The 27,859-nt window shown below is 43.2% G+C and overlaps 1 protein-coding gene across 3 annotated transcripts in view; it reads left to right on the top strand.

Moving 5' to 3' along the window:
- Window positions 1-27,859, top strand: part of fgd (faciogenital dysplasia) — a 53,297-nt gene that overhangs the window by 7,436 nt on the left and 18,002 nt on the right. The window contains exons 1-4 of one of the 3 annotated variants that reach the window (XM_071476643.1): window positions 8,721-8,997; window positions 23,769-23,939; window positions 26,513-26,714; window positions 27,001-27,619. In XM_071476643.1, the coding sequence (XP_071332744.1) occupies window positions 27,053-27,619 (567 nt within the window). In that variant the 5' untranslated portion in view covers window positions 8,721-8,997; window positions 23,769-23,939; window positions 26,513-26,714; window positions 27,001-27,052. Of the gene's footprint in view, window positions 1-8,720; window positions 8,998-21,373; window positions 21,612-23,768; window positions 23,940-26,512; window positions 26,715-27,000; window positions 27,620-27,859 lie in introns of those variants that run through there. The other 2 variants (XM_071476644.1, XM_071476641.1) reach the window with 2 other exon arrangements.

Genomic DNA, 27,859 nt, shown 5'->3' with positions numbered 1-27,859 from the left:
CTGAGAAGTGCAGCATTAAAAAGCCAGTCAGCAGCCAAACATGGATATGGTTTGGTATGTTCCTGCATTACATGGATGCTGTTTGGTCCCTGGTTGCAGCCGCATGTAACTCTACCAATGAAACGATGATCGATAACCCATCTCAGATTTCTGGACGTTGATTTTTATACCACAGCGGCTGCCTGGAGGAGAGGGAATCAATCTAAACTCTTATATGCTTTAGAAAATGGTTAACAGTAAAGTAAACTGTACGTGATTTGCAAAATCATGATTGATCCCTGAGGACTTAACGTCCTTTCAGCTAAGTTTGGTCCACCACCCCCCCTACACCCCCACCTCTCCTAATCACCACACACACTCCACCATTCACACTCACTCACCTGATACAGCCATAAACCATGTTGTAAATGTCTTCCTAGTCTGGCTGATTGCAGCCAACAAAGGCAGCCTGTGTTGAATTCTCCATGCTCTCTCCCCTGGGTGCCCTCCCACCCTCCACCCCCCCTTCTGCTCTGCCCTTCTGTTGTCATTAACCATTGTCTCTCTCCCTTTCCTCTTCCTTCCTTTAAGCCTGTATATTATTGTTACGGAATAAATCCTGCAGAGCACTCGGTTATGCTACTAAAAGCCAACACTTAAATGACCTTCTTAACATTTTAAGCATCGTGGTGGGCTACACACACACACACACACACACAGCCTCGGGGCCTGTCAGTCAGCGGGAAGCTCTAAACTTTTCCTTGCTCTTTTCTCTTTCACACTACCAGTCTTAGCCTGACACAGATAAGCTCCTCTTTAAATGGCACAACTGTTTGAACAGGGCTCTCATTTAGTGCTCTATAAGGCACTGCCAGATAGTGAGAGTTGTATTGTTTGCAGCCGTTCTGTTTTCGATGCAGGCATTCACCATTCAACAGTCCCAACTGCTATGAGTGTGTTATTGCCTGAGTGTCTTGGTATTACAGCTATAATTATGAGAAAAGATGCTGCCGTCAGTGGGAAAGCTTTGTGTATTTATTGCATTGTGTATTTATGTATTGTAGTTTTTGTAATTTGTTATGAATGTATTCATCTTCTCTTGTTAAACTTGTGTGCTTTGAGAATCATCTTCTTACTCTAAGTGTCAGCTCTTATTACTGTCAGCCATGATATGCTCACTCAGGGGCATGAAATAAAGCAGGAGACACAGCTTTTTATACAAATATCATTTATAATATCAGATGGTGATATTTTCCACAGAAAAAAAAATCTCTCAACTGTAGTAAGTTGTCGCTCACCACTATGCTGAGTGTGCAGCAGGTATTGTACCACTAGATGGCACCGTTATGTTATTCCTGTGAAGTTCTTTAACCAGCAGTTGAAATAACAGACAGGATATCATTACCTCCCCTTCAGTATGCATTTTAAGTAATAATCATTAATAAATTCTTACAATATGGGTCTAGATTAAAGAAGTGGATCTCAGTCTGGGTATCAGGACTCCCACAAGGTGTTGCAAAATAAATCAGACATGATTACGAGACAGGGAAGCAAGAAAAAAAAACACATTTCTGCACACACAAAATGATGTTAACTCTAGTCTTTGCTGTTTTTCTAAACCTCTGCAGACCTATAGAAGTTATTGAAAAAAAAAGATAGAAAAGCTGAGATGAGAAGTCGTAAGTCAACTGCTTTGTTTTTAGGAGTCACAAGCCAAAAAGAAACCCTCCTGTCACAGCCATTGTTCTAAAAGGTCTTTAAAAACTGCTGCTGAAGAGTAATGTGTTTGTGAAGTTTTGTGCGCTCGCTCTCTCTCTCTCTCTCTCTCTCTCTCTCTCTCTCCCTCTCTCTCCCTCTCCCTCTCCCTCCCCCCTTCTGGGCTCCAGACAGACCTGGAGCTCATTCTGCTCTCATTCTGGGTGACATCAAGGTGTCTCGCACTGAAGGTCACCCTGACAACAGCAGGCTGACTCTCCACTGTCTCCTCTCCTTTTTCCTATTATAGTCTGCACTACCCGTCAGCCATTTATCTTATCATGCTATACTGCACTGACTCTGTAATGACTTTGTGAAACAAGATAGCACCATTTTATGGGAGCGAGGTGTGGACTCTGACCACTTTAATGGCTGCAGTTTGCAGTGACTTGCATTTTCACTAGAAGTGGTGAATTTCCCCCCTCCTCCTGTTAAGATGTGTCACCTAGATCCTCCCTTAGTTATAAACTGTCACCCAGAGAATTGAACCTGTGAGCTTCTATGGCCACTGCACTGCGCCGCCTGCTTCCAGCATGCCTTGCACCAGCCACAGCTCTCATCACAGGACAGTCGTAACACCCTGCGCCTAATGAGGAGATGAGAGCTACATCCACACAGATGGATCCTGTTCCCGTGGCCCGTTGTGGATTATCTTCCTCAAACAGTTATTTCAGGCTTTCAGCATTTTTTTTTTCATTGAGGCCCTAATTCACTAACAAGCCCTTCATTAGATTTACATCGATCCTGAAAGGTCAAAATGTAATAAAACAACTAACTGCCGCAAGCTGCCTGGCATCTGCATGTAATCCATGCATGTGTGTGTGTGTGTGTGTGTGTGTGTGTGTGTGTGTCTGTGTGTGTGTGTGTGTGCATATGTGTATGCACACGTGTCAGCTGATTTCCTGGAAAGCCTGCTCTCTGTGCTGATTTACGCTTCTGAAGCTAAATCGTTGTAATTAATTTCCTCCAAAAACATGCTTGAAATATAAAGTGCATATACTGTAGGTTGTAAAACTGCCATCTATCACTACACTGCTCTTCAAAGCTAAACGATGAGTCTCATTAAGCTAAGACACACAAACACATACACACATATCATGCTGGCCTTCTGCAGCATGACTCTGCTGCTGCGCTCTGCTTGCAAGTCAGTAAGTGATAAACAAAAACAAAACAGCTAGACGGCAGTCACCCTCCTCTAATCTAGTTGACGGCTGGGAGAGTGTGCCAGCAATACACTTATAGGTAAAGCGCTCATAACCACAACAAGATTCAGCCCTATTACGGTAAGTAGCTCGTGGGCCTGCTTCTGTAAATGACATTCTGCGAGGGATTGCATCATTGTTGTATCTGATTCAGTGGAAGAAATATGACCGGGTTGCTGATCTCAGTTTCAGTGAGCTGCGTGAGGTATGAATGTGCTCACTCATTCACAAGTGGAAGCTCTGGATGTTTTGCATTCTGCATTTGCTCCCAGTGTTCTTACAGTTTGTAGTCTCTAAATCACATGCGTGTCACTGCAACCGCCCCCAGCAGGAGACTACAGTGTAAAAGTTGTTGAGAAAATACTTAAAATACTGCAACACTGACTTTTCCTATCAGCTCTGTATAAAGGCACATGGGCCAAACCGTTCAAGCAGATTTCATTGTTGAGTAGATTCTACAGATTCCCCTCCAGAGGAAGCTCTCCCAGTAAACACATCCAGAGTTAAATGATGTTGGTTCAGTGAAGCGTTGCTCATTTTTCACACTGCTCTTTTGGGTGTACTTTACTTGCCAGTTTGTGATCAATCATGTCAGTTCGCTGCTGGTGACAAATGTCCTCGTGTGTATTCCTTGCTAGAGATATTCCCATCAGAGACACACACACACGAACACACAGACCTTCATCATCCATCACCTGCTACCTCACCCTACAAACCCTTTCCTCCTGAACGTGACTCCAACACATGAAATCTGAGTGTGTCATTTTGGTCACAAGTGTTCCGCAACAAATCTCAAAGCTAAACAGAACTGTGGAAATGATATGTAGTTGAGAGGTTTTATGTTTTATGTGCAGATGGAGTTGTTTGTGTTTGCCGTCTGTTGAAGCTGAGCTGGGTGAAGCTGGCCGCTTTGCATCATCATCACCCTCGCTCTGTGTCTTTGACCCCACATACCTCGTGCTCTCATTTCATTTTGTGTGTGCCAACTTCTTCCTCATTTGAACCATTTATTTTTACTGTGTTTCTCTCTCTATCTCTGCTGCACAGTAATCTCTACTGAGCCGTGCATAATCGTAGGCCATCTGGGCGCTGTAGGGAGAGAGGAGCTTGCAGCTCATCAGATGACCAAAAGCACCGTGGGTGGACGCACACTCGTGTGCGCGCACTCTCACACACTCGCATATACACGAACGGTCACGCCTTTAATAGTTACAAACCATCACAGGGATGCTCACTTCCATCACACCTTTCAAGCCCATACTCAAGGACAAACAAAGCAATGCAGTGTAACTCAGTGGAAATAAACAGCAAAGCATTTGAAACCAAATCACACCATTTTCAACACCGCATCGTGATGTTCCACCGGCAGAATGCTGCACTTCAAAGCTGGTCAAGCACAATCAAGTGCTGCAGGAAAAAAACCAACAAAAGAAACTGTGTGGAAATGTGAGTGGTTTATTATTTTTGCGTTGTCAAACTAATCTTTGCTCAAGACAGAATACAATAATCTGACCTCCAGACAGGGATTCAAGTCAAATAACAAGTCCACTGGATTTGTTGTCTGCTGTTTCTAATATTGCTTTACTGCTTATTGAGATCATTAGCAGAATGCTGACTGCAGGTTAACTCTAAAAAACTTGCTCCCCCTGGTTTCATAGATGCAGCATCGTGAAAAACAGATCATACAATAACGACTCTTGCAATTATATTATAATTATTCCACTGAGTGTTATGGTTTGAACTGGGGTACATCAGCAAAACTGCTCCCCAATATGTAATGAATGAAACCAAAGAAGTCTGAACCTTAGTAACCCATGTACATAAAGCAAGTTTTTTTTTTTTTGGCTGTTATTTTTAAGGAATATAGTATCTCGTGTCTCCTCCCCAACTGTTTCTTTTCTTTTTTTTTCTTTCTGCTTTGCACCCACCATCTCCGCCATGCCCCAGGGCCAGGCACCCACAGTCAGCATGGGACCAGTGTAGAAATACAATTTCCAGATCTCACTTCCACCAGTTGGCACTGCTCTAACAAAAGGAAACAGCAGGTCTAGTCTGTTGTTTTTCTATCAGGGGGTAACATAGATACTCGGATTATGCTAGACTCCAGCCTCTTTGTAATTCAGATAAGACCTCTGTACTGCAGCAGATAGGTTTAAATATTAATAATGAATTAAAAGATTCTCCTCTGGGTGAAATATTAATGACTCCTCCTTTAAAGAGAGGCTTTGGCTCCTAAGAGAGGGAAGATGGCAGTGTGCTTGTTAGAGTAATTTCAAAAATCTCTTTGATTTTCAGCTGCTGAATGTTTGAGGCGCTAAGGTAAAAGAGACCGTCAGGGTCAATATTTGAGCAGGCAGACTGTTAAAGAGACTTTTATTCAATGACGGCAGATGCACACCAATTATATTTGACACATGAGATCACCTGTCTTCATTCATAACTATCACCGAATCTTATTTCCTTCTGAAAGCTCTAATTGATCCCTGTATTGAATCTTTGTGAGTGTAATTCCCCTCAGAGAAAGCTGATCCCCGGGCTTAGTGAGTCAACATGAATGTGTGTCGGCAACAGAGGAAGACGCCGGCTGCATTAACTGTGTCCTTCCACGACCTCTCTCCTCTGTTGAGGTTTGTCTGGATGTTGTGTCTTGCTGGCTCTCCTGGACCTTCAGAGACGTGTGAACATTATAGTTATTCGTTTTCCCAGCTTCAGCTCGTGTGTATGTGACATTTGAGTGTGTGTGTGTGTGTGTGTGTGTTAGTCTGTGTGTAGATTTATTCGTGTGCATGCGAGTCTGTGTTGTCTTTTTGGAAAAAATCCTGGAGTCGGGTCAACATGCTGTGGAATGTGAATTGTCTCCATGACAACAGCCCAGTGTCCTCCTTCCGGCTTTCATCCGCAGGGTGCATGCCGAGGCAGCTAAACCAAGTGTGCCATGGCATCAAGCCTCTTATTGATCTGGGCTTTTTAAATCTAAATATTTATCAATGCAGATTTCTGACTCTAACTGGGCTAAGTCCTCAGTGAACCTGCAGTAGACCAGGACTAGATACAGAGAAGGAAACTGTGTGTTTGTGCAGATCAAATTCAACACAGTCCTTTCAAAGCCAGTTGACAGAAGTTTGGCAGGCGTTCAAACAGTGCTGATGCGGTGTTTTGCATATTGTTGACAGGACTGGTGTGTGTATGTCTCTGTATTTGTTGCAGAGCAAGGGCGGGCGGTGAACTGTGGCATCCTATGCTTTAAAGTCTGCAGAGTGTAATCCATAGACAGAAGGGCAAACATACCCGTGTTTCTCTGCCATGTCTCTTGTCATGTCAACTTATGAAAGAAACCGTTTAAACAGTTACAGTTTAAAAAGTCTGTTCTTAATTATGATGTTAAATAGGGAAGATATACACATCCTTTTTTAATATAAAAAAAGCAGGCAGTGAGTGGTATTTTCCATCCCTGTATGAGTAACACAGGGATGGAAGCGAGTGTGTGTGGTTGGTGATCCCACTGAGCAGATGTGTGGCAGATGCCCTCCTTAGGTCAGTAGAGCAGAGAAGATTTAGACTAGTGTCAGACGTCAATACCCCAGTGGGTTTATGTGCGACAGAGACGACTGGTAATCACACAGTTTCTTCTTTGTGGTCGGATGGAAAGAGATCATTGTTGTAATTAGTGAGAGTGGTAAGGGGTGACAGAGGGGCAGTAGAACTGTGCCAGCTTGCCTGATTTCCTCTATCCTCTATTTTCTGTCAGTGAATCCAGCTGTGTGTCTGGAAGCTTATTCCAGGCTGCTACATGGGAATGAAAGTTTTCCCTTTTTAAAGCCAAATTCTACTTTGAGCAGCAATCTCTTGTTGCACATAAACTAAAAAGAGGCAACAAGATGGCGAGAGGTTCAACATTCCTCCCTGAACCACAGCTCACATTCCTCTCTTTGGTGTAAAGAGGGGGCACGAGCACCATGCCTCATTAGATAACCCACAAAGGCGAGGCTCTATTCTTATTTGAAATGGGTTTCTCCCTTTATTTGGACTCCCCCTCAGGGTGGCTGCGGCACCAATTCTCTATCTCGTCTTTCCCGCTTGCGAGAATATTTCACCTCAGCAGGTCTGCTGGGTTGAGCAGCCAGTTTTATTACTGTGGAGAGCAGCACCTGTCCGCCAACCCCCCACCCCCCCCACCCCATCCAGTGCAATTCACTGTGTTGAGAATTTCAATCAGTTCAGCAAGAGATGGCCTACAATAAGCAGCTGCAGGTGAGGGGGCTCACACAGGAGGATGTAGTTACTGTTGCTGTTTCAACAGGAGGATCAATCAGGCCCCATTTTAACCCACTCTCAGCCACTCGCAGCTCGCCTCCAATTTTAAAGCTCCTGCATTTCCTGAATCTGAATCGAACACAGCCACCCATCCCCCTCTTTACATTCTCCCTCTCTTCCGCTCCTCTCCTCACACACTCAGCTTTAAAGCCCTGTTATCGTTTTTGGAAGCGAGGATATTCCTGCAGTGTTTCCATGGTTATCGGTGGCATTCGTCTGAGGGTTCAGAGCCGGTGTCGGGCAATGTCACCCCGTCTTTCAGGCCGATGTCACCCCAAACTATTGAGTGGGAAGAGGAGGGGGACGCAGAGAGATATGGAGAGGGGGGTTGGTTGTAATTATATGTGCATATGAAGAGGGGTTGGAGCAGCTTGGGCGCGTCACCCTGGCAGCTTTTGTGATCCTCATGTCTGTGGGGGGAAGTCGCACAGAGACACGGATGTACTCCCCAGAGACTTGTGGTAAAGTGGCTCCCCAAGGGATACAGCAACATTCATTATTTACACAACAGAAATACAAATTATTTTCCAGAAAGAACTATTGCTGAAACGATCATTCAGTGTGTCAGTTCGCACAAATACAACTGAGCAACACTTTTAATGTTTGATTAATTGTTTGAGTCATTTATCAAGCAAAAAAAAAAGAAAAAGTCAAACGTCCAGTGATTCTAGCTAAATGTGAGCATTTGCTTTGTATCATTATTTACATAATAGAAATGCAAATTATTTTTGGTTGATAGACATGAACAATAACCATTTTACAAGAAAAAACATCAGTCAGAGAGTATTTGCTGTATTTAATATCATTGTAAATAAAGTGTCTGCAATTTAAAGGAAGTTGTGGGCATTTCTCGCTACTTTGTGACATTTTAGGGACCAGATAATTAATTGATGATGAAATATAAAATAATAATTAGTTGCTGGTAATAGTAAGAAGACTCCACTTATGTAGCAAACCAAAACCTTCCCTCCTCTCCAGGTCACTCATATCCTCACACACACACACTCATGCAACAACTGTGCAGGCACACCCACTGATACTTACACACACTTCCCCCATCTTTCATATAGCTACCTCTTTCCCTCTCTCCCTCCTCCACTCATCTCTCTCTCACTTAACTCTTCCCTCCCTCTCCATCTACCCCCTTTCCCCCCCCCCTCCTTCCCTCCCTCCCTCCTCCTGCTGCCAGCCTGGGCCGTCATTAGTTTCCATGGTGACAGTTGGGAGGCATTATTGCCGGCTGAGAACTGCTCCTGGTTTCCTTTCAGAGCGGCGGCGGTGGCAGAGGCATTGTTTAGTCCGCTGCTCTGAATGGTGTGGGGATCAGGACAGGGAGAGCGCAGAACAGGAGGAGCACTTTTTTTCTTTTTTTTTTGGGGCAGGGACAGTGTAGAGGGTGAAGGGGAGGAGGAAGAGGAGGAGGAGGGGAGGAACGACTAGGAGGAGAGAGAGAGAGAGAGAGGGAGGGAGAGAGGCAGCGTGGTGGTTGGAGAGAGTCGACGAGGGAACAGGAGTAGTAGCAGCAGTAGCAGACTCATGCCGTCTCCCCGAGAGCACTCGTAAAACATCCAGGCTCCTCAGACAGCCGCCTCCTCGTGGCTCAGTGCTGGACTAGATCGGACTCTGCTTCTTTTTTTTTTTTTTTGCTTATGTCGCACAGCAAGAGACGAAAAGATCCACAGAGATTTCAGACAGAGAATGAAAACAGAGTAAACATCGAAGGCAGATGGCAAACTGAGTTTAGCTGGTGAGTTAACTAATGGCGCTTCATCGTCTCTCTGTTGTAGATTTATGTGTATTTATGTGGCAGTGAACATGTGCACACTTGAGCTTTGCTTAAAGATGTGGCTTGTGTTTGGTTTATATGTGTTTTGGTGTGTATGAGTGTGTGTGTAGCAGGTGCTGCTGCTGCTGCTGCTGATGCTGCTGTACTAAATATACATGTTTTCCTCCAAACCAAACCTCTGTCTGGATTATGTTTGGGTGTGTGGGCTTGCAGCTGTCTGCTGAATGTGGGCTAATTCTCACTGCCCCCTGAAATATACATGGCAGTCTGCATGTTTTATTGAGAACGTACATTGGGGGCAATTTTCCGCTGCCTTGATTCTTGGATTCCCTGCAGTGTTTTTTCAGGGAATTTCTGAGTGGGACAGCGTATGTTGGGCTTCGGTTCTAGTTTGTTTGGTTTTCTCTTTCATCTATACCACAGTGTGTAATTAGGAGTGAGAGCTGAGCCTTCTGGCTCCTTGAACAAGTGATGTGTGGTGAGTAACGTAGTGAGATGCGAACAGTGCCAGGGTTTTTTGGGTTCATTGCCCTTGTGATGTCTTTCCGATAAGGTGACTATTTTTGCTCTGACAATCTTACAACTTCCAGTCGATACATGCTCGCTGAAGGTGCGGCTGAGGTTGTAATGAAAAAAAGTGACACGGTGATGACCACCACTAGCTGAGTGATGTCATTGCATGGCAAGGAGACAGTGATTTCAGAGATGATTTAAAGCTTATCTGATCGCACAGCCAGCTCTGGTGTATTCTGTCCTATTCACCGCTGGTATGTTGCTGTTTGTATTCGGTCTCTTAGGGTTTTTTTGGCACACTATAATTTAGCTGACTAGGGAGTTGTCTTAAGGAGCGGGGAGTCTGAGTGTTTCCATGACAACCAGCAGCAGCTGTGTGAGCCGAGCCGAGGCTGAGTGTGTGGCAGGCACTGTGGCATTGCCTAGAGACTGAGACTCAGTCTAATCAACGACCTTTTGACCCAGATCAATGGGGTGGTGCTGAGCCAAGCAGCTACAGGGTCTGGCTGACATATATACCGTAGTACGACGCCAGCGTTGTACAGCTGTACGGCTGCTTACATTTCCTGGAACATCGCAGGCTTCACTGGCGACAGAGCCATCTGATCCTCTTAGACTGGTGTAGGTTTTGTGTAGAAGCAGGCTTCTCATATATCAACATAATCACGTCTATTAGATGGATTTATTTTAAGTGTAATTAAAGCTTGACCTCTGAATATCCAAGTCTCTGTTGGTACTGGACATCCTGACCTCGCAGTCCTTGAAGGGGGGTAATTTTACATATGTAATGAATGGACAAAATCACAGAAACACCACATGAAACAGGACTTCGAAAGAAAAAAACCACAATGTACAGGAAATAAAGCTGCACAACCAAATCGTAGTAGGGTGAACATCAAAACACACCTGTTTTTTTACCAGTGTCCAAATTACTGATGCTTTACTTCAACTACAAAGTTCTTTAATTTGCTAAAGACAAACAGGCTTAACACAGACAACTACATGAGCAAAAGTGAAAATGAATTGAATCAGCACCTCTGTGACACAGTCTCAACAAAAAACAGTCCGTCATGAGCTGTCAGTCGCACTATGAACCCAGTAAGCTGGTATTTATGGCAAGGCTGCCATGTAGAAACCGCCTGCTCTCAAGGCCAACACACAAAGACTCACACAGTAACCTCATGTGAAAGGCAAAATCTTAGAACCCCTGGGCAGTGGAAAAAGTGGTGAGTCATGTTTCACCCTTTTTCCTACGTCTGGACAGGTTTAGTTCTAGAGCAAGCCAAAGGAAAGGATGTCTTTAGCCCACAGTGTCCACAACTATTTAATACAGGGGTGGGTCTGTTATGTGAGGGCAGCCATGCTATGGGAGCCATTAGTTTGGATGATTACATCTGTATTTCTGTATCTTTAATCTTCCTCAAAAACTTGAGTCTTTTCTTTCTTTTTGTCATGAAGATGAAGATTTCGTATGAACTCATTAAAGACGTGCTTGTGGTTTTCTCTTCATTCCTCGGTTGTATCAAGAGGAAGAGAACGCTCCATATTGGTCAGAGAAGCTTGAGAACTTGTGGTGATACTGACCAAGCCACACACAAACAGAGAAATACACACACACAAAGGCAGATACCGTGTTTAACAGTCATCCTGATTAGTGTACTCCATCACCCTGGTAATTATACCCACAACTTCCTCTAAACCCGGGGCACCTGGGGTCTTCCTCCACTTAGAGCTGCTGATGCCATTTCCTGTGGCGTTGGCACGATAATTAAAGGAATCAGCAAACAAAACGAAACGTCAAGTGATCAGACAGTGATGGATCAGCAGACACCCGTGCCACTCTCTTAACAGGAAGTGACAGAGCATATTTCACAGGGCTTATCTTGCAACCACCTAAGTAGAGCACACTTCCCGTCTGATTTTACACTCTCAGTTTGAACTTTCGCTCACATTCTAAGAAGATGCAAGTGTTTTGTCTTCTTCTGTTTATGTGTGTCCTTGCGTCTTTGCGTGCATACGCCAGTCGTGCGTGTGTCCTTTACTCGTCCATTTGGTCTGGGCAGTCAGTCGGAAAGTGTTAGCAGCTCTCTTGTCTCCAGTGAAGCATGTATGTTGTCTTTGTATGAGCCTTTGGCATCAGACAGTAGGAGAAATAGAAAAAAATCACACGCAAACACACATTCACAAACAACAATGCCAAACTCAATCAGAGTAATAACTAACATCTTTTTAATCTGACCTCTGTTGGGGGGTGGGAGCCCATTTGAACCTAATTGTTGTCTCCTGTTTTTAAAACCGCTGCTCTCTTCAAACGCTGACGAGGTTTCAGTGTTAATGCCGAAAGTGTCTTTGTAGTTACTTCCTACTGTTTTGGAGAGGATGAGGGATGGCTTCCAGTGGCCAGTAAAAAGATACTTAATGAATTTCTGCTGCAGGGCATAGTGTGAGTGCATGTACAGTACACGTGTGCATGTGTTTTTATGTCTATGTGTGCATGTTTTCGTGCATGCACGCTACTATTAAGTTGTTTTTTTTTTTTTTAATATACTTTCCTTTAGGGATGTTTGACTGGAAAATCCTTTCCTGCCATGTTCACATCGGGGGAGGGGGGGCTTTAATGTCTCCTCGTAAAGTGGAAAGTTAGTACCTGTGCACACATGGAGCCGCTTGCAGTAGTTGGGGAACTACCATAAATGGTAAATTTCAGGACAGTAAGCTGTTCTTAGTGATCTCCCAGTTTTGTAGTTCACAATGGTTGGCTGATGTTTCCTGGCAGCAGAAATCTGCTAATGTGGAAATAGGAAAGAAAGGAAGAATATGTAGCAGTTATGTGTTACTGATATCAAGCTAACTGGGGCTTAGCAGTACTCTAGACCATCTATAAAATATTGCGTCTCATCACACCAGGTATGTATAGAAACAGCTCTTGCCCCGGGCTGTTTCTATACATCCCTGGTGGACCCCTGATGTTGACACCATGTAGCAGCAGTAACAGCAGTCCTCTAATTGGACGCTCTTTGATCAATCCTCGCCTCGTCCTTCAGACCCTTCAGACCCTTCAGACCCCCTTCAGAGACAAGCTGTTGCAGGTATCACAGGTGACAGATGACAGAGCTCCTGCTGCAGCCGATTGTGGTTCTCTGCAGCACATTCTGTTGAAATTCAGCAAGAGCTGTGATTTAGCCAATGGTCACGTGAAAGACAATATAATAGCCAGTGTAAATGATGCCAGTACAGGGTGTATTAATGATAAATATGTTTAAAGTTCAAGATCTTATACGTATTTTGGCTTTTATTTTGACATTTACTCAGACAGAAGACAGAAGTATTTGATTGTGAAAGGGCCATAGTTGGATGTGACAGATTTAAGATGACAGTATAAAAAGGCAACAGCGTTGCGACACCACAACAACAACAATGACAATAATAAACTTTATTTATATAGCACAGTTCACTACAACAATTACACAAAGTTGTGATTTCTTTTTCTACTATGCTTGTTTGACCGCTGGTAGAACAGGGTTAGGGAACTACTGGATCTACTCGGTGTGGTTCGCAATAAGTGCACAGAAGAAGCTGCTGGTTCAGAGTTAATCAGGACTGACTTATGAAGAAAGTGGTTGTTACTGGTGTCACAGAGCCTTATCATTAGCAGTGATTCATGACTGCAGAGTCTCAAAGTCTGTTCTGTCTATGTGATCATCCTTGATTCAGAGTCCCCCAGGAGCTATTTATGAGTCATCACTTATCAGGCTGTTCTTGATTTGTTCCTCACTCCTTAGCAATTACTGGTATTTTTATGTACCCTATTGTAAAGTGTCACAAAACAATTATATGGGCTTCAGGAAACTGTGGTCTATATTTTTCACTTCTTTCCTGATACTTTATAGACCAGTAAGAAGATTGATCAATAATGAAAATAATCTTTCATTGCAGCCTAACCTGGATCCCCTGTGTTTAATCCAGAAATGTGACAAAGGGATCCTTAGCTGTCTTATGTGCACATGATTGACATATGATGAAGTACATAATGGATTGTAATGGTAGCAGATTTTATTCCTGAAGGAGAAAATCTGTTATCTGTGAACTAATATAAAATGAAAGGGTCAGATGGATTATAGCACAATCATGATAAATTGTTTGATTTAATCTCTTTATACTCAACAGTATTTGCATTCAACAGTGGGTCGGCATCTCTATATCAGGTTCAGACAGTGAGAGTAGCTTCCCATATTTGATTGAATGTATAAGAAGCCGACCCTTGGCGGTCCCATTGTCTCCTGTGTGGGTACACTAACAGGGCTGTGGCCACTGCAGTGCTGTGAGGGGAAATACTGGAGCCATTAGGGAGGAAATTGGAGCCTTTATTAGTCTGTCTAGTGTACACCTGGCTTCTATAACAGGCGTCTCCTTGTACAGTGATTTGTGTGTGTGTGTGTGTGTGTGTGTGTGTTCATGCTACTTGGTATGTCTTGGCCTCTTGCTCACATGTCTTAGCTAATTCTGCCCTCCACAAACCTCAGATTGAAAATGTTTCAGTGATTTAGATTTCCATTCAAGACTCTCCCTGCACAAAATGTTAATTTAGGCTTCTCCATTGCTGACATTTAAAAGTATTCTCAGTTTTCAAATTTGAGTGACTCATCCAAGAAGCTGCAGCCCAGTGAACTGGTGTCAAACACTTAGTTCATAAGTTTAGACAAGCTGGCAGAGGCTGCCTGCCTCAGATGCTCCTTGCTGGACACATCCCATTGCTGACGCTGCCATTCAGGAGCCAAGTGACATTTTGAAAATGATTCTGACGTCAAAGAAGACGCGTCGGTGTTGAGTGAACAATGACCTTTTTGTCTCTGTGTGTATGTTGGTAAGAGTCCAGTGTGTATCAGCACAGAGGAGAAGTGACAGGGGAGGAGACTGTGCATTACCCCTTGTTCCTCACCCGCAACCCTTCTTTTTCATCAGCCCAGCCCTGTAGGTCCACACACCCTTTCTGAATTATCCCAACCAGACTGGACTGAGCTGGACTGGAATGGGCGACATGTTGACCTGTACTGGGCTGGGCTGTCGCACTCTGGGACCCTTTGACTGTCAGCAGCCTCATAGACACTCCCCTCCACATGCTGACATCCATCCTGCCTGGAACAGATGCAGGGTGGTGTGGTGGGCACACGTCCACCTCACCTAGTGCCACCACACAGCTCTCAAAGAATGGAGGCCCACGGGACAAAACTTTGAATAAAGTTTGCAAAAAGTGAATGCATGGGGTGTGACATTGTGGAAGGAAGTAATGCTGAAATAGACATGAAAAAATTGAATCAATTTTCTGATGAATTAATCTCCAGAAAATCAAAACTGCCATACTTTTCTACATCTAGAAAAGAACTTAGTTATTTCCTTCAAGTCAAGTGACTTTTCACTGACAGAAAACTGACTACTTTCTCTTCCTATAATTTTGTCACTTTCAAACAGGAAAATGATATTATCATGTCCACATGTCCACATAACACCCCTTGCTCTATGTGTACGGCGTAAGAGTCCATTGTGAATCAGCACAGAAAATTAATTGAGAACGGTTTTGACAGTTGATTAAGCTTTTCAAGCAAAACACGCTCATCTTCAAGCCGAGTGTTAGCTGTTTTTTTTCATGTTTTAACATTGTAAATTAAATACAATACCTTCAGATTATGGACTGTTGGTCTGACAAAATATATGTTTTTTATCATGTTTATTTTTCAGATTCATCCATTAATTGTCTATAAAAAAAAATTTGCACAACACATTGTGATGCCCTCAAAAGTCTTGTTTTCTTCTGGCCAACAGTCCAAAAGACAAAGATATTCAGTTTATTATCACGTTTCACGGAGAGAAGTATCAAGCCCCCACATTTGAGAAGCTGAAACTAGCAAATATAATGTGGCACATTGTTTAAAATGTCCAGTTAATTTTTCTGTCAACTAACTTCTGTTGATTTTCAACTAACGCATTTATTATTTCAAAGGGAAAAACGAATTGTTTCCCCAAAACAATTATCCAAAACATATTCACTAATTAAAATAATCATCAGCTGTAGCCCTAGACAACCACAGTAAAAATATACAAGTCTGCTGGAAACCGCTCCTCCTTCTAATTTATAAATGCCTCTTTTCCAACAAACACGCCCATATGTAAACTGGAAAAGCTGAATTCAGTGGACATGCTCTGCACACACCACTTCCTTCTGTTGTTCTGCTGGGAGAGACTGGCTTTTCCAGAGGTGTAATTCTGTGGTCATGAGAGGTGTGTTTTGGTTGCCTGTGACATGTTCTCTCGGTGTGGGCTGCGTTGTATTTGGGAAAGGGAGTGATTTGGTCGGCAGTGTTTTTGGTAGCTGCTGAATGTTTTCCTGTGGTCGCAGAGGAGCACTTTGCAGCACGCTGTAAAACGTTAGCAGATCACAGTGAAATGGTAACAATGTTGACATGAGTTAAGTGTCAGAGTAATTCTGTGGTGTGTACTGCAGATGGGTTCCTATAAAGTGGTCAGGCTTTGTGACAGAACAATGTGTACATGTGCATGTTTACATGTATGTGCATACACATGTGTCTGTGTGGATGTGGGGGTGGTGTGTGTTAATGTCGCGGTCATCAATCAGTCAGCAATTAATCAATCATGCATGTCAACCAGATGACCAGTTTTTAGCTGGTGTTGTCCACCACAATGATCGGTTAATCCCACCAATCAATATATGGTAATACAATCAATACATTCACACTTCAGAGACTCTCCATCAGTACAAAGAGTGATCAAGCCTGGACCCAGAAGATTAAACTGCATAATCCACAGTACAATATGGCTTCCTTAGGACAGCGCATGATTGAAATTTGTTTTGAAAATGCTATTTCAGGCTTTGGGTGCTGATGACTCATGAAGCAGACCTGTGTTTGTTAAGACCTCCCCCACCCCCTGTGGGAATGGAAAGAGCTGGAGTATTTTTTCCAGCACCAGCAGTTAGAAATTCCCTTTGCTAGTGAAGGTGTGTTGGTGTTCGGTAAAATGGACTGGGAGGAAAAGATGGGCTCCCGCTCAGCTTTGCCCTGATTGTTGTGCGAAACTGCCAGTTGGGTTACACAGTGAAAGCTGCCATTGAGAGCAGCTACAGTAGGCTTCAGTAGTTTCTGGGACAGTTGAGCAGTCATCTCCACAGGCAGGTTTGTAAACCTCCTTGTTCTCCTGTGTGTGTGTTGCCCTAATTGCCAATCTGTGGCTGCTTCCTTTACAGTAAATGCTCTGGGCTACCGTACTGCACCGCGGCCAGACAAATGGAAGCTTACTTCCCTGCACTGTGCCTCATAAAAGTCCTGTTATAGCTGTTGTGGTTGTGGGGGGGGAGCTGTGAATTGGACAGGCAAGAGGCCAGAATTGCAGAGGCCATTGCTCGTGTGCAGCAAGTCACACGTTTGATGATAAATTTTAATCATCCCGTTGCCATGACCTCACATCACTGTGCTACTTACTGTAAACTCTGAGTGTTCGCCCGTGACTTATCTGTATCTGTAAAGTTGGCAGCTGGATTGTAAAGCCTTGAGTCATGCTGTAGGAAAAAGGTCAGTGACTGTGTCATCCCTCATCCTCAGCCTTTCGCCTGTCCTGCCAGCAACAGCAAGGACTGAGCACTGGATGGTGTCTTTGCTCTCCTCTGATGTGGAGACGTAAAGGACAGTGGCCAGGATGCTTCCTGATTTATCCATTTGTTCATTTTCATTTCATTCATTTGACATTTATCAGTCCACCAATGTCTGAACTGTTTGAACTGTGTGCCTGCTGAAAGGAAAGTAGTTCTTTATAGTTCATCATGACCTACCTACTATATTAGCAAAATAGATCAGCATCGTTGCCATGGCAATAGCCTCTTCTTTGGTTTCTCAGGGCACAGTGAAGGAGAATTCTTCAAGAGTAACTTGATTTATTTGGGGCTCCACAAGGACGATGCCACTGATATTAACTCATCAGTCTTTTAATGTTTAGTGTTCCCCAATTTTTTACAGTTACAGCTTATTATCACAGGAACTGAAAGCAGGCGGGCCTATTTTTTCCTCACTGTATTTTCAGCTGAAGATTGCTAACACAACTTATCACTTTTTCTTACTGCTGTCATACTTCCTGCCTCTTATTAAAACCACTCAGCTCTACTTTATCTCATCCCCCTATTGGTCTCTCTCATTTTCATTTATCCATTAGTTTTCTGCTTCCACAACAGTAGGCTATGACTTTCATCAACACTTTCCAGCCATCTGCTGCCTCCTCATCCTCTTTTCAACCTCTCAGTCTCTGGCTTGCTTATCCCCCCAAAATCTCATGGTTCTAATCTGTGGGAGCTGGTGAAATCCTCCCACTTAGTGTGGGAGACATGTCAGTGTGCCTGCTGTGCCCACTGGCCTGATTTAGGAGGAGAGGACAAACCTAACAAGATGACTTACCCTCCCCTCCCCCTCTTTTCCCCCAGCCCCTGGGATGATACCAGTGAAACTTGAGGCGCCACTAATTCTTAAACAGCACAGCACATATTTTCTACAGACTAATGAAGGGATTGACAAAGAGAATGTGACTGGTTATGATAACAGAGTATGAAGAGAAATAGATGAATATACATTTTTGTAATCTGAGGCCAGATGCTACTCTTTGTGATTGCATAGCTGTTGATCCTTCTGTCCCTGTGATTGCATGTGTGTTTGTGTCATTGTGTCTTTGTGTGTGTGTGTGTGTGTGTGTGTAAATACACCCTGTGGTGAACTGTTAGTTGGAGCCTTGAGGAAAATCTGCTGTCAGAGATGGAGGATCTGTCCTACTGTAGATCCTGGAGCAGCTGTTGTTGCACTGACACCGGTGTTTCTTCTCTCAGCTCTATTTCTGTTCCCAGTGTGTATGTGACATAGATCCTATTAAAGTGATGCTCTACCCACTCTCTCTTTTTTTAAGGTGGAGCTGCAACAGTTAGTGAATTAGTCAATTCTAATGAGGTTATAATCATTTTATTTATTACTCAAGCAAAATGTCAAATATTTGCTGTTTCTACCTTCTCAAATATGAGGATTTTATCCTTTCTTTGTCACAAATGGTAGTAAAATGAACAGAGTTGAAGTTCTATCTATTCAAGACTATTGGTCAGAAAAAAACAAAACATTTGAAGATGCCACCTTGGACTGGGGAAAATTATAACACGCATTTTATACTATGTTCTGCCATTTTATAGACAAAAAGATTAATATAAAAATAATCAGCAAAGTTTTTTTTTAGTGTTTGGGTAATCACTGAAAAGCAGATCAAGGTCAGAGCGCTCATTACTGTCTCCTTCTGCACAGGGGGGGTAGAAACAGGGTGAGGATAGGAGACATAGATATGGAGTTAAAGTTGACATGATGCTAAAAGTAATAGAGACTTCTCTGTCATCTCCACTACTTCCGCTCTCTCCTAGCCGTAGTTTTATTTTTGCTTTCTCCACTCTTCACCCTGTTTTGCTCTGTTGAGTGGTACGATGTCCGTTATAAATGTAAGTGTCTTTGGATGAGAGACAGCTCCCCTAACAGACTGCAAAAACTAGATCAATATGGTATATATGAGGGCAGAGAGAGAGCAAAAGAGAGACATGGACACAGGCAGAATGAGAGGAGCAGAGTTGATAAGCAGGCAGAGAAAGTGGGAAATTTGATGGTGATATGGGAATAATGAGGCGCCATACTCCGAAAAAGTGTCACTGGGATTCAGCTATGTCTTGGTGGGGAAGTGGGGGTTGGTTGAAGTGATGGGAGCAGGGATGTCAGCTCAGCCTCACCAGGGGTTGGTTTGCGGGGAGGAGACCTGATTGACTGACTGCCTGACTGGGGAGACTCTGCTGAATCTGAATGATCTGTCTCCCAGACAGCACTGGGGCGAGAGGACTGTACTCAAGGGATGATGGGTAATAAATGACTCTTGAGGGGGTCGCCTCAGGGCTGACAGTGACTGACAGCCAGCTAGGTCTGTGCAATTTTTGTGTGTGTGTGTTTTGAATCTGTGTCTCTCATGGGTGTTTGAGAAGAAGGAGAAAGAGCAAAGAACATTTGTTCCAAAATGAGGCATTCGCCAGTTTCTAAAGAAATAACAGCTGCTGTCTCATATTAGCTACCGCCATAAAAATAATTCCCAAATTTAATAGAACTGTTACCAATTTTAGATCACTTCATGTAGGCAAAGTTACTGGTACTGCTGGTTGTGTCAATTTAACATCTGAGAAGCTGCAGTGAGGCTTAGCTGAGGCACCGCGGTGCATTGTGCTAAGTTCTAATGTCAGTATGCTAACAGGCTCACAAAGGAAATGCTAACACGGGAAAGTTTACTATGATCACTGTCTTAGTTTAGCGTGTTAGCATGCTAACACTTTCTAATTGCTAACTGAACAAAAAGAACAGCCAAGGCTAATGAGAATGTTATTATTATTGAACAGATTACATTTTTACCTAATGAGGTGCTAAATTGAAAGCCCCCCCAGAGTTATTACAATTCCTCCTGAGGGGGACTTGAATGTTTGTACCAAATTTCATGGCAGTTAAATTTAATGGCTGTTTAGACAATTCACTCAAAACCACAAAAGTGGACCTGTGGGTGACACTAGAGGGAAGGTCAGTGATCACCAACATTATTAGGACTCATCATCTGGCAGCCATGAATGTTTGCAGGTATTGTTTGCCAGGCCATCCAGTAGATGTTGAGATATTTCAGTCTAGACCATAGCCATCCCTGCAGTTTTTTATATTCCTCACAGTTTGAATGTGTGGTGCCAAAACTCATCAGTAAATATTTCGATTGATACTCAGCCATTTTAAGGAAATACATTTCATTGACTGATTAGCAAAAAGTATTGTTTATTAAGAATTTTCTAAACAGAGCGCACAGAGTGTGAGTGTTGTCAGTGAGTCTCTAAATGCAAAAAAAAAGGTGAAAGGACTCGAACACAGACTCATACACACTCCTGTTAGTGACATAACAGAGATTCCTTAGGTTTTTCTCTTGTGACACCATCACAGTGTCACCAGAGATTCACTCCCACAGAAAGAAGGAGGGGTGAGAGTATCTCTCCATTTTCAATATGTCCCTGTCACATACCTGAAGGTATCTGAATATTTCTACAAGTCAGGTACACAACAGTCCACTTCATTATATTTAGAGATACAGTGTAATGCAGTCTTTCAGGTTACAACTCCAAATGTCCCCTGTGCTCTCTGGGTGCCGTTTGTTCTGTTCGCTTCCTAAGAGCGTGTTATATCACAGCTGCGAATGAACAGGTTATTTGTTGTTTGGTTTGCCTAAATAAAGGGATGTATAGTGACTAATTCTGCCTGAAATAGTTTCTGCAGAAAAAAAGGTTGTCACAGTAACATACGGGTGCGGTGGTGATAAAATCCTCGGATGTGTAATTCCTGTCTAATCGTCCTATTCATCCATCCCTTAGTAACCGGCACGGTGCAAATAAAATTTATGAGCTCAGATCAGTATTCTCTTGTGCTTTATCACAAAAGCCCTCTTAAAATTACAGTTACGATATTAATCTCATCACTTGGATCCCTCTGAGTCCAAACCAATTAGTTGGCTGATCCGTTGCTTTGAACATTGTTTTGGTTATTGTCGGTTTTTGGAAGGATGACAGCGCCTGTTGAGTTTGTATGTTATGCACGAAGCTGTGGGCCAGCTGTAAAAGAATGCTGGGATCATTGGGCCTCCACAGTGACACACAGCCACGTCATTTTGGCCTCAGGAGGAGGTACGTGGATCAGGTTTGGCAGGTGAACAGATAGGTGCAGCTCCTCGAATGCACCTGGGAAAGGATAGGTGAATGTGTGTGTGTGTGTGTGTGGTTTGTTTGGGTGTGATGCAGGACTGAGCTTTGAAGGACTTTGTAGGGTGTGTGTTTGTTTGCCACAAAGACTAGTCTCTGTTGCACACGCGCACTGGGAGGGCAGGATTTGTGTTGATATTAACTGCGGCTGTGTGGGAGACTTTTCCACCTACTTTGGACTTTGGATGTGTGAAGCTGAACAGTTGGAGGCAAGGTAACGTCGGCTAACCAGCTCCCTTCTCAGAATATGCTCTAAGACTGATTATTATGTGTTTTTTTTCTATTCTTCTACTTGTTCTGTACTCACTGTGTATTCCTTGGGCGCTGTCGAAGGATGACTTGTTGTGCCATTTTATTCTTTGTTTGTGAGATTTTCATTCAGAGAAACTGTGTGTGTCAGCTCTTCTTGCTATGCTGTGTTGTCAAGTTCCTGTTTGGTGTTGGGCAGTTTGATATGAGGGCCAGGTTTTGCTCTCAGGTAACCATGGCTGCACTGAGTTTCCATAGGTACCAGCCCCTATACGTCTGTCTTTCACTGCTGTTTGTTTTTCCCAGGAACGACCCCAGCCAGTCTTGGGTCAGAGAGTTCTTCAGCAAGCAGTCGATTGGCTGAAGGACCTGCTTGTTCACTTGATCATAGGTCAAGGTTTTCCTGTGACTCAACCCGCGAGTCATCTCTGATTTTAGAGATGATGTTACCAGAAACCACAGCAAGAGGTTCACAATATTCCTGTTGCTAGGGACTAAATTCAAGGACAGTCAGAGAGAGTGCAAAACCGATTTACTATAGGATCTGTGATCCTCTGTGGAGAAAACACAGTTTCACATTTTTTAATACGTGTATCCTTTAGAGTTGTGAGAGATGTTTGCTAGCTTCATCTTTTCTTCCTGCCTGCTCTTATTCCATTGTGGTGTGGAGATGGTGGGAAAGCCTGCAGTGTGCCACATGGTGCAGACAGCGTAACAGGACTCATTACAGACTGAATTCTCCTTCCACTGCCTGGAGCAAAGCTTAAAAACACCAAATTAGATGTGCCAAGGCTCTTGTGTGGGCTTGGTGCAATTTTGTGCTGTAATCCAGTTGAGAAATAGTTGGGCCGACTAGATCAAATCCATGAGTCCAAAGGAACAGAGATGTGTGGCTGTAGTTTGCATAGCTGTTATCATAATCTACTGAGGGACATCACTCTGTGGTAATGGACAGACGCATCAGATAACAGCAATGCCAAAAACACAGAGAGTGGTCAGAGCACAAATATACACACACAATGTATTGTGATTGTTGCAAAATCCCAGATGTTTTTTCTCTTGACTGAAATTCAAAAATCATGTATCCACAAATGACTGTAAGGCCACACCCACATGTAAATTCTAACATTTCTGTGTGTTGGGATGGCTATGTACACCATTTATCATTCTTTATTTTGAACATCAAAAAAATTATAGAATTGGATTTTTTTTTTAAGTTATTAATCTAAGTGGAAATTTGATTTAAGAAATTATCTTCTGCTTAATTATTTTTTCTTTACTTGCATAAATGAATTTTAGTGCATAATCAGCACCTCATTTCTGCTCCCTCACCACACCCCAACACTTCCTGTAACAGTAAAATATTCCGAGCTATGTTTGTCACAAGAGGACCTAGAACAGAAACATGTGGGTGCATGACAACAAAACATTTAGCATATCTGCAAATGAGTTTTTTTTTTCTTTTTCCCAACAAAAGACCAAAACAAGAACTAACAAGAACTGCCTATGTGGCACTTAGGATTTGTTTTGGTCATTTTGTAAAACTTCATACCAACTTGCCTCTTTAGATAATTTGTGTATTTTTATGTGTAAATCAACACAAATGAATGAACGGAAATTCAGTCCTGTGTCTTCCAAACACATGTCCGTCTGATCAAACCAAAGGATCAGAGCACTTTATTCTCCATCACAGGGCAACGGAAAAGTGTCTTTGATGTGGCCTTCAGACAATTCTGCATTATTAAGCTGCTTTTTCTCTCACACTCACACACACACAAACAATCTACTTACAGGCAGTGCCCACAGAAGATTAGATGTAGTCAGTCACATGCGGGCCTATCAGAGAGCGTGAGAGAAACCAATACGCAGCCTCTGCGGCTCTGCGTCTGCTGCCTCAGGCCTGGTGCGCGGATCAATGCTCCTGAGGTTCTCTTCTCCTCTCTGGTCCCCCCGCTCTCTGTCCGAGGGCAACATCCTGAGCTCAAGGTCGTTCACCTACAGTGCTGCACATCACTGCATCGCTGTAACAGGATTACACTGTGGATGTGCGTGTGTGTTTAGATGAATCTCATTATATCGATCAATACCTGATATTGTCTTTCTTCTCGTCTCTTCTCTGCAGACCTCCCTGCCTCCCCTGTGCAGTACCAGTGTGGATCAGTGGACTACCTGTGCTCTCCACGGCTGGTAAAGAAAGGTCCGACCCCCAGACCATGTCACGACAGGCCTGCCATCAAACCCCGGCCCCAGCCCTCCACCTCACCCAGACCGCCGACCGCACAGAAACCTCAAGGTAAAACAGTGCGACACAGCACGGCCCCTTCAAGGCCACTTTTGACACTGGGGCCGTCACTATAATTGAAAGGTGCGGCAAGATCAGACCCCTACTACTGAGCTGTCATTTATTCTGCTCTGATAACACATGGTGTGTGTCAGCTGTCTGGCCTCACTCTGTCACTCACACGGCTCAGTAGGTCACCTCTGCAAGAGGGGCTGGTGTAAAGGGGGGCAGTGGCTCCCAAGTGTTTGTGTTTGGACGTCATTTGATTTGAAGAATGCTAAATATAAAAAAAAAACATGTGTTACATTTAGGGAATAACTGATATACATACCAGGACATGACACCATAGACTTGGCCCCAATATTTAAGAGGCTCGCAACTATTGAAAGTTTTCTGGAGGAATGTTGCTAGAATGATCCAAATCAACCCTATCATTCTACAACATGTTGTCAATTGGTTGTCAGTGATGCTTTTTTGATAATAGTAAGCATCTTTATACATACAGATGGGTCACAATAATGGAAGATGTTCTAGGAAAGCCACCATAAGCCTCCAGAACAGCTTCACTGCACCTTGGCAAAGACTGCTGGTGATGAAAAACACGTTGGTCCAAAATCTCCCATTGTCATTTCAAAAAGCCATAAATAGACCTGCAGCTAATGATTATTTGCAGAATCGATCTATCTTTGGATTATTTTCTTGATTATTGTTTTGTCCATAAAATACCTGTGAAAATTCCCCAGAGCCAAATGTGACATATTCATATTGGGATAGTTTTATTTGACCAACAGTCCAAAACCCAAAGATGCTCATTTTACAGTGATCAGTATGTCAAACAGAGATAAGCAGCAGATAAAAATGGAGGAACTGTGACTGCAACAGTTAACCGATTATGATTATGATTGATGATTGATCAGCTAATGATTTCAGCTATAGCTATAACATATGATTCACATAATTGTCATGCTAATCAGACCAGTCAGTGACCCCTCAGTGCTCTGTGTGGAAGCATTGGCATTTATTATTTTGCTCTACCTGCAGATTCAAGTTTTTTCAGGATGAATTACCATCGGAATTAAAAAGCTATCAAAAACTCTATCAAAATAAATTACCAATAATATTTATAGGGGTTTAAAAGTGAAAATAAAAGTAGGTCATTCTGTCAAAGTAGGAAACACCTTTATCAAAATGAACTACCAGTAATATTAATGTGCTTAAAGACAAGGGAACTAATTATATCATTATTTCTAAGCATAGTTCTAACACAGTGGCAGTGTATTTTCATACGTGCTTCCCACCTGACAGGATGAACTTCCTCTCCAAAGCGTTTTTATTCCACTCAGTTTATCCTGAGAGAGTGGCAGGGAAGTAATAACTTGGGAGCAGGAAATTTTTTAAAAGTTTCCTTTCGTCAAAATTCTGGTACTGTAATGCAAGTTTTTGGAAAAAGAAACCCTATGGTCAGAAAATGGTGAAGCAACAAAGGGACCTTGAGAGACCATGTTTGCACATCCCTTTGTTGCCAGTATGTATGTTGCCAGTATCACGTCGTCGTATACTTTACTTCATTTGTTGACTATGTCACTTTGTTCAGCTACTCCTGCTTTCATTTCTAATAATGCTACAAAAATAAATAAATGACAACAACTAGTTGATAAACAGGAAATTACTGTTTTTGATAATCAAGTCATCATTCACACAATTTTTCAAGTAAAGGTGAAAATATGTTTTGAAAGTATATATTTTTACCTCTTGAAATACTGAATGATTGTTGTTGTTTCTTATTTGTCCGTTTTTCTGCTCAGTATTTCTGTGAATAGACAGTCTGAATTATTAACTACACATGTATTGAAATTTATATAGTGGTATTCTGTACTTCCCTATTTATTGTCTTCCAATTTGGAAGAAAAAAAAAAAAAAGTTTCCGAATGACAGACGAAAGTTATGAAACTAAGTTTAGAAAACAAAACTAAATTTAGAAACGGACCTGTCTGTTCCATCTGATTTATCACTACATTGTTTTAAAGTCTACTCAACCTCTTTTGTGTTATCTGACAGTGACACACACAGACACAGAGGAAGTGCTCAAGTTAACAAGTGTAACGTAGCATCACATTTCCTGGTTTCAGACATTAAGTTTTCCAAAAATGCAAATGTACATGTGAATGACAGTGAAATTGCCCATAGCGTGCAGGCATGCATGAATGCACTGCGCATTTTGAAGACAGCTCTGTTGTGTCTCTGTCTGGGCTGTCTTTTAATGTAACTGGAACTGCGGTGGCTTTATGCACAGATATCAGCATCCTGTTCTGAAATGAGGAAGTTGGCAGTGAAGCTCGGAACTGGTCTCGCTCTGCACCGCTGCTATATGTTTCTATCTTAACCTGTAATTTTTTTCTGTTTGGAGTTTTGTCTTGAGGATTTTTGTCTTGAGGAAACAAGCAGGCTTAACTCATGGACTCAGCCATGGAGGTTTTCTCACTCGGATTTATACGTGTTACCTGATTATTTTTGTGACTGTCTGCAGCCTCATGCGTCTCTCTTCCTCTGCTCTTCTTGTCCTGTCTGGACTTCTGCATCTGTAGTGCCCCCTAAACCTGCGCACCTGCTCGCCCTTGGGCAAGACAAGAAACCTAAGAGGATCCCCCCAGCGCCCTCCAGGCCTTTGCCAGCACCCCCTCCTCCACCTAAACCAAAGCCCAATCAAACCCCCCCTGGCCCGGGAGCACAGCCACAGAGAGAGGCCCAGAAGGTGGGGCTGCTCATCGAGAGGTTTGAGAATTCAAAGTAAGGCATCATCTGGAGGAAACTTTATCAGAAATCTTGCTTGGCTAGTTTGTGAGATACATTGTTTGCGCTGTTCAGGTGTGTGTGGGTGTACAAAGTTTCATTTTGTGAACTCGTACCTTTTTCTCACATGGTCAGGTTGAATTTTGTTGCTCAAGGATGAAACACAAGAAAACCTTAAAAAACATTCATATTCTCATTATTTGTTCTGTGGGAAACACAATACAGTGTAATGATCCTTTTTTTTTTCTTAGAGAAGGTGTGACTGTGTCTTTTATTTTCCTAGGGTCCCCATCCTGGGGGTGCTCCCACGGTCCCAGCTGCACCTGTGTCTGAAAATGGACACTGCGTCTGACATCAACTCCTCCTGCGACCAGGACCCCACAGTGAAGGTTGCAGGAGACTCCTCCCCCGTGGACAAACTTGCACTCGGCACCTCCGAACGGACTGACGAGGTCTCTGACCTTTCCTGTCTGGCTTCCATGCACATCGACGGCTCAGATGACGCTGCGCTGGACGATTTACAGGCGGAGGATGACATAACACACGGCATTGGTTGCCTTGACGACGTGGAGCGGGAGGAAGGCTCCTCCCAAGAGCTCCTGGACAATCCGGACTCCTCGGAGCAGAACGGGAAGATTCCCAACCGGGACAGTGGCATCGACAGCCCGTCGTGCACCGCAGAAGGAGAGGTGTTCCCTAACGAGGACGCCATTGATGAGGAAGACCATTACGACAGTGTCACTGAAACTGAGAGTGTGTCCTGCTGTGTTACCCTGGGCAACAAGCGAGACTCAACCCAGGATGAGGACAGTGACTTGGATGAGGGGAGCAGTGGGGAGATGCACTCTCTGACAGACACGCAGACTGGATATCTGACGGATACATCCTCAGAGGCGTACAAAGTGAGTACCTCGCATGCTTAAGCCTCATCAAGTCATAACCATAAACCTGAGCAACCATAATTTAAAGTCTGAATAAACCCCCCCTTACCTCCAAGGTGGTCATTAGTGTCTCCTAGCTCCCTCTATCCCCCCACCTTGACTTTTTAATTTATATTTCATGTTGCATCATAATTTTCAGGATCTTTAACAGCATGTTTAAATTGAGCTCATCCTGCAGGTTTAAAAGCCTCATCTCAGACA

The sequence above is a fragment of the Trachinotus anak genome, unplaced genomic scaffold, assembly GCF_046630095.1.
Source record: "Trachinotus anak isolate AG129_WGS33_773 ecotype Australia unplaced genomic scaffold, CSIRO_AGI_Tana_v1 ptg000004l, whole genome shotgun sequence".
Lineage (NCBI taxonomy): Eukaryota > Metazoa > Chordata > Actinopteri > Carangiformes > Carangidae > Trachinotus > Trachinotus anak.
This window is presented reverse-complemented; position numbering and strand designations above follow the sequence as displayed.